This window comes from Ruditapes philippinarum, unplaced genomic scaffold (assembly GCF_026571515.1).
Source record: "Ruditapes philippinarum isolate M1 unplaced genomic scaffold, ASM2657151v2 ctg2735_1_1_1_1, whole genome shotgun sequence".
NCBI lineage: Eukaryota > Metazoa > Mollusca > Bivalvia > Venerida > Veneridae > Ruditapes > Ruditapes philippinarum.
The window spans coordinates 102,850-110,000 of NW_026860300.1; the positions used below are offsets into that span (position 1 = coordinate 102,850).

General features: G+C 29.3%; 1 protein-coding gene across 1 annotated transcript in view; it reads left to right on the forward strand.

Moving 5' to 3' along the window:
• The first annotated feature begins 3,042 nt into the window (after positions 1 to 3,042).
• The window catches only part of LOC132759604 (cingulin-like), a 13,434-nt gene continuing 9,325 nt past the window's right edge, over positions 3,043 to 7,151 (forward strand). Inside the window, exons 1-2 of the mRNA XM_060751416.1 lie at positions 3,043 to 3,872; positions 5,960 to 6,170. Of these exons, the coding sequence (XP_060607399.1) occupies positions 3,814 to 3,872; positions 5,960 to 6,170 (270 nt within the window). The 5' untranslated portion in view covers positions 3,043 to 3,813. The remainder of the gene's footprint in view (positions 3,873 to 5,959; positions 6,171 to 7,151) is intronic.

Sequence of the window (7,151 nt, forward strand, 5' to 3'; positions counted from 1 at the left end):
TGGTTTAGTGATATACAAAGTTCTCCGAAATTAGACACTTACTGTTCATTTAAAACTGAATTTAGCTACGAAAAATATCTTAGCCTGATATTAAATGATAAATATAGAATAGCGTTTACAAGATTAAGATGCTCAGCACATCGACTTTTTATAGAGGAAGGCAGATACAGAAATATTGAAAGAAATGATAGAATTTGTATTAATTGTGATATGAACAAAGTAGAAAATGAATACCACTTTCTGTTAGTATGTCCTAAGTATAGAGATCTCAGAAGGGAATGTTTACCAAGCTATTATTGTGTTTGGCCCACTATGAATAAATTCAAATATTTAATGAATACAAATTGTGCTCAGTTGCTGAATAAAACAGCTAAGTTCATTTATTTGGCAAGTAATAAACGTGAGTCATTACACTGACATAACATTTCACTATACCTGTATTTTTAACGACGAGTGTCGTTTAACTTCATAGGATACAATTTAAGTATAGTTTATAAAAACTAAAGTTGACTAAGTTTCTGATCAAAATGAATGTCTAACAAACATGATATCGGTTAAAATTTTTTTACATCAAATAATCATAATAAAATACGTGCTCTGAAATAAATATAATGTATGTAATTTAATAATAGACTAACATACATGTGCGTTTATTTAAAGGGTATAAAGCTATAATCTTTACAACATGTATCATTTATAAGACTATTTCTTTCATACAAACATTTTGGAAGTATTCTGCTTTTTTTTCAGATATAACATTACTTGTTGTAGCGGATATATAGCTTTATACACTTTATCAAAATTATTGTCATGAATTATGCGTATGTATATAGTTTGTTAATGTTAACTGAACTGGTGTTGGGTAACAGTAACGAAGCTGATAAAATGGTCATTCTAGCAAATTGTCTGACAAGTGATAACCAGACGTCAATTACTCTTGAAGCTATCTAAATATATACATGTACTTGATTATCATGTAATGGTACTCTTTTTATTTTGTTTCGGAAAAGAGGTACCTGTACGTGTTACGTTGCTACTTAGCTCCTTCTGATATGCTATTTATCGTATAGCATGTCTTTGTAAGGAACATAAGGTTCAAAAGCGATTGAAATATTACTATATATCATTTTCCAATATACCCTTCACCAGTTCTCACAATGATTGTATATTATGTATTTATATGTCTCATATTTATGTTCTATGCACTTATCTAGTGGGTTTCTTTTTTGTACTTTGTATAGAAATTGGAACGATAAAAGCTTTGTATGTTTGGTAAGAGATTTAAAAAGATTGGTTTATTAAATCTATTTACTAATTAATTTATAATTATCTCATTCTCGTTATGTACATACTTTTCTCATTATGTGTTTATTGAACCGCCGAACATGGCGATGGACATTGTAAAATGTTTTTGCCAATAAATATTTTGAATCTTGAATCTTTTGAATCTTGTTTATGATTTCGTTAAAACGAATAATTCACGGGGAAAAGTGTGGAAAATGACATTTAAGGGGCCCTGTACATTTCATATCTGCCAGACTGACCTACGTTTCATGACGTGCAGATTAAAAATTACGACCTTAAATGGATTACAAGTAGTAGAGAATTTTCTCGATCAGTAAAATGATTAAGAAGTTGAAAATTTAAATTTAGCATAGTAACAATTTACCGAATCTGAAATGTTGGAGGAAAATGATATATTTACACTAGTCGAAAAAAAATGAAAATGAACTGAGCATGCCTCAAGATAAAAAAAAATAAATGAAGAATATCAACTTTGAAAATGCACTCAGATGTTTGGAAAGTAAAAATATTCATAATACAAGTTATGAATTGCATGTTTTTTGCAATGACTAAATGATTTTGCAGAATAAACCTTTTATTTCTCATGTGTGACAAACACAGTAAGAGCTAATTTTGCATATTTTGACCTCTCGGGATGTTTCTGCAAAAAATTACACGAATATACAAGTTGAAACCGAATTCAACAAGTACAAATGTTGCTGCAATGCAGCAATTGAGAAGCTCCGCGCCAAAATGCGCTCATTAAAGATACCTTACCAAATCATTTTCTATTTAGATTAAGGACTAGTGTACATTAATCCGGATGTTTTGTAAATCATATAAATTTGAATAATTATACTTATCGTATGCACTGTCCATGACAAAGGGGCCAGATATTAAATTAAAAAAAAATGGTTTCACTAATGCTTACCTTGTAATGAAAGTAATTCCAATACAAACAAGACTTACAAGACTTGTTAATGTAATGTGACATGACAGTAGTGCAACATTGTTCTGTTTGTGTCACTACTGTAGTAAGTAATATATTAGATGATAAAAAATATCAAAGCATGTACATTTTCTTTTTCACCTATAATGCTACACTTTCTTCTAATATTAACAACTAATCATTGCAAGAAATATCAAAATCCACATGTAAATAAGCCAAATCGACATAATTTTTCAAAATGTCCGTTACATGTTTCGCGCCAAATGGTATATCATGTTGAACAAGAAAGGCATTGATGTAAAGCATCAGCAAGAAATGCAGCAAGTGACGATGAACCAATAGACATCTGATGACCAGATATTCTTTTAAACTTTTAAATGGTTAATTGGATTTTACTAGAATTGCACATGTATACCATAGATAAATGGGCGGGCGAAATACATTGTTCACCATGAATTTTGGTCGGCTTGCTAAAGATAAAAATATTTAATGAATTTTCTTTTGAACATACAAAACAGTAGTCAAATTGAACAAAAACTGATTTTTTATTATAATTGTAACAGATATACAAACAGCATATAAAAAAGTAACAAAATATACTAATATAATTGTAATATAACAGGCATTTTTCTATCAAATTAAGTAAAAAGGTTTCTTTTGATGCAGTAGCTATATTTTAAGTCTCAGATAAATACTGAAAGAAGAACACAACTGGAATGAAAAAATTGGAATGAATTTCTAAAAGACCAAATTCAGAATTTATTTTGATATACGCGTTAACAAAAATAATGGTACATTTAAACATGAGGAAATTCACTAACATCATGTTCATGCGAGTCAAAGATATAAAAGCTACTTTACAAAGAGCTATATTGTTGGGAGATAAATCTACTATTTTGTTGAATTGCTTCAAAATCCTCGTCTGAAATAAACCCATAACACATCGTCGAAAGTTTCTGTTGTTAAAATACCGTCGAAAGTTTCTGTTGTTAAAATACATGTCGCAGTATTCGGCAAATCAACATTCCACTCAAACCACCATAAAACCGATTGCCTTCAAACAAAATGGAATCAACTTCTAATAGCAAAAATTCGGACACCAGGGCCGATTTAAATAATCAGGGGAGCTATTATTTTATTTTATTTTCGATAAGTTATAATGGGTGCAATTTATGTTTGAATAAATTTTCGTTCAATTACCTTAGCGGTTAATTAAACAACTTCTATAAATATATTTTCGGACTTTCTCAATGTTAAGGTCATATCTATTTATAGATCTGTTCCCTTTCTCATTCATCAATATGAAATGCTGCGAATCACCAAAGGGGAGACCAATATATGACTTTACATAATAGAAATCGAAAGGTAATCGTGCTTCCGAATTTATTTTTAGCTGTAAATCGGAGGGATTAATTGATAAAAATCGGGTCCATGGACAAAAAAAGGTAAACACAAATAGCTCACAATAAAGGGGAGGTAACACTTAATCGATCTGACAGGTAGAAGTTAACGTAGCGTTATCAAACGCACAACTAATTTTAACCCTCCTGGTCGGAAAGTTGAGTTTTTCTCTGTCCAAAATGTCTTTTATGAAGAAGAAAAGTAAAGGAGACGATAGTGCGACGGAAGAATTAAAAAAGTGAGTATTGATTAACTTAATTATTAGGTTTTTATTTTTAACCGTGTTTTTACCGGAGTTACTTTCGGTTTTGGTAATCTCCTTATTCGTGGAAAAGTATGTTTGTTTTATAAACGATGGAATGATATAATAAATGTAGCAACGATCTAATGATGGTTTGCATTGTACAGCCTTTTACACACTTAGTTCAATGTTTATAATAAATATGTTGACGAACAAATGAAAAATTGAAAGTAAAAATGTTTGGTCTTAAGGTAGTACACCCCTAATGCACTGTCTCCACTTTGAAGAGTATTCAGATAGGCTAAAATCACTGTAAAGTGTATTGAAACTGAGGGGGCGTGGGTTCAAATCCCAGAAGGGGCAATTTTGTTTCTTTCTTTTTTTCTTTTTAACATTTTTTATTAATCTCTCAGACCCCCTATGGAAGGAAAAAGGGTTTTATTTTAATTATATAATTATTGTAAGTATTTATTTACTAAATAATGCCAAATTTAATAGCAAATATGATACCAGATATTTTCAAAGTTTAATAAAATAAAAACTAAACGGTAAAAGTATTTTATAGTTTGCAAGACCAACCAATATACATTAAAGAAAATTTAGGCAAATTTTGAAAATAGCCCCTCAATCTGCAAAATTTTAGGGATATTTTAAATAAGGCTTTTTACATAGGGAAATGGTCAAATTAGTGTTAAATTGGGTGGGGTAGGGTTACATTTTTATACATATTTAAAACATTTCGTTTAAAAACAATCATTTTGCTTGTTTAATTTGTAATTTAAATGTCATTATTTATTTTTTAACAATGAGAAAACGGAAAACATTTTTCATAATGATGATATTATAGATTATTTAGAGTTTCCTCATTTCTGAAAAAATCCCTTCTAATGGCAAAGATTTAGTTCATAAAAATGTCCATAACTCATAAACCACACGGTAAATTTTGTTTAAATTTTGCATACAGGTGACATTTAAGGCATATAACTGTCCTATGTTGTCAAATTTACAATTCCTTATAGTGCCCATTAGGGGTGTACTACCTTAAATTATAAAGCATGATCATTAGAAAGTAAAAAGAAAAAAGTCAGTATGTTTAAATATAGCATTTTATAAGAAATAGGTTTACACTCTTTATCCTACAGTGACTATCTCGTAAAATAAATTAATTATTTAGCCTTTTTTACCAATGACAGTGTTTGTCAAATCTTAACTTTTAGATTAATGTGATTCTTCTTCAGAAATATCAGATTTGCATTTATAAATTATATCTGTTTTTGAGACATGGTATTACGTACGAATTTAAGTCTATGTTAATGTTAGTATCAATGATAACATACACATCTAGATCAGAATAGTGTTCCGACGCATGATATCAAATGTGCAGAAATATATGTATACTTAAATCTATGATAAGTGATCAATGACGCAACTTAATACCTGTTTACATTGGGCAGGTTAAGATGTTTCAAACTGTAATAAATATGAATTTTAGACAGAAATTAGCACATATATTGAAAACAAATTCTCCTTAACACTTAAGAAAATTACTGAAATAAATCACAACGATTAAAGATATCATGAAATGTATAATTCAAACAGCATATACATTCATCTGTGCATAAATGAACATAATGATATTTTCGATAACATATAAAGCCTGGAATACTTTTAGATATAATTCTCAATCTTTCTGTTGTTTTTTGCGAATATAATGTTATCCATATCGTTTAAAAGTGACATTTTGCTCATTTTTTCACTGTCAATCTGAGATAAATTAGTTACATATATTTCAAAAGATCAACTATCTTAATTGCGATTGAACAATTATTGATAATTACAAATGTTTAGGATAAAATATATAAGAAGTTCCTAAAATATGAAAAGACCGCTACACCCTTAATAAATTGAACATGAAGAATATAAATGGATGTGTATATGGGTCGCGCGGGTATTGATTACTCAAGTGAGGTTTCTTAAAAACAAGTGAAATCAAATAAGAGTTAAAACAGAACGTTTTTTAACATTTACTCTTTGATTGGCAATTTGTCACTTTTAAGAAAATACGGAAAAAATAATTATTTCAGAAAAGCTTTCAATGATGAGTATAACTTGGAGACTGACACATTACTTGTTCAAGCTAAACGTTTCACCGAAGCTGTAAAGATTCTTAAAAAAGAGGGCAACAATATCCATCGTAAACGAAAGAAGGAGAATAGCAGGTCTCTGTCCAAGTGCATGGACACATATGACGAACATTTGAATGAACTCAAGGAAACACTTGCTGTAATAAATCAGGTACATTGCTACAGTGATCTTTTAGCCTTAGTGTTCATAATAGTATCTGTAACTCGGTTAAATTTCTACAATAAGCTTTCAACATTTGATTGTTTTATATATAATGTTTCCTCATGAACCACGGAGCAGGATAATAAATGAGTGTATGTTCAGTACTGAAATAATTGCACGACTCGAATAATACTATTTTATCCAATGAGTGTAATGAAGCTACTCCAAAACAACATTCTATTTATAACATACCCAAAATAAGACCGATTACCAGTAAAAAGGGAATATAGTATTCGTGTAGGTTTCTAATTCTTAGGGATTCTTATTTCACTCTATTTTATTACTAATGTATTAGTGTCGTTGAATAATATTATATTATTCAACTTCAATAAATGTAACATTGAATATATACACAATATACACAATTCAATGTCTTTTGCTATCTTTTTATCGATTTTTGCTGGTATAATTAAATGGTAAGGTGTTGGAAGCTTATTAAAGTTATATATATATAATCAGACGTGTATTTCTACAAAATTGTATGACATTTCGTAAAATCTTTCTATGAAAATTTTAAACTTAATGGTTTATAAAACCAACTTTATACTTTAAAATTATATATAGCAAAATTATCGCAGAAAAGGCAAAAATTAATACACTAAAACAGCATCCAATATCTTCCTTTAAGAGCAAAATGTAAAGAAGTTTCCTAACATGAACGAATCATAAGTCCATTGGCGGATTAAACCAACAGGGTTGCCTAAAGTCTGCAATTTATATAACCCAGACAAAAGTCTTTTTTTATGATCCTTAATATTTAAACTCGTCCTTGTCGACAATCAGTGATTTTGTTTCAAAATTCCAACTTTTAATGGACTGATACAAAAACATCAAGATGTTTTTTCAATGCAATGATGGTTTTGATTTTAGATTATGTTAGTATGTTCGGTAGTTCGTATCCTATAACACGTTTTCAATTCATGATGAAAC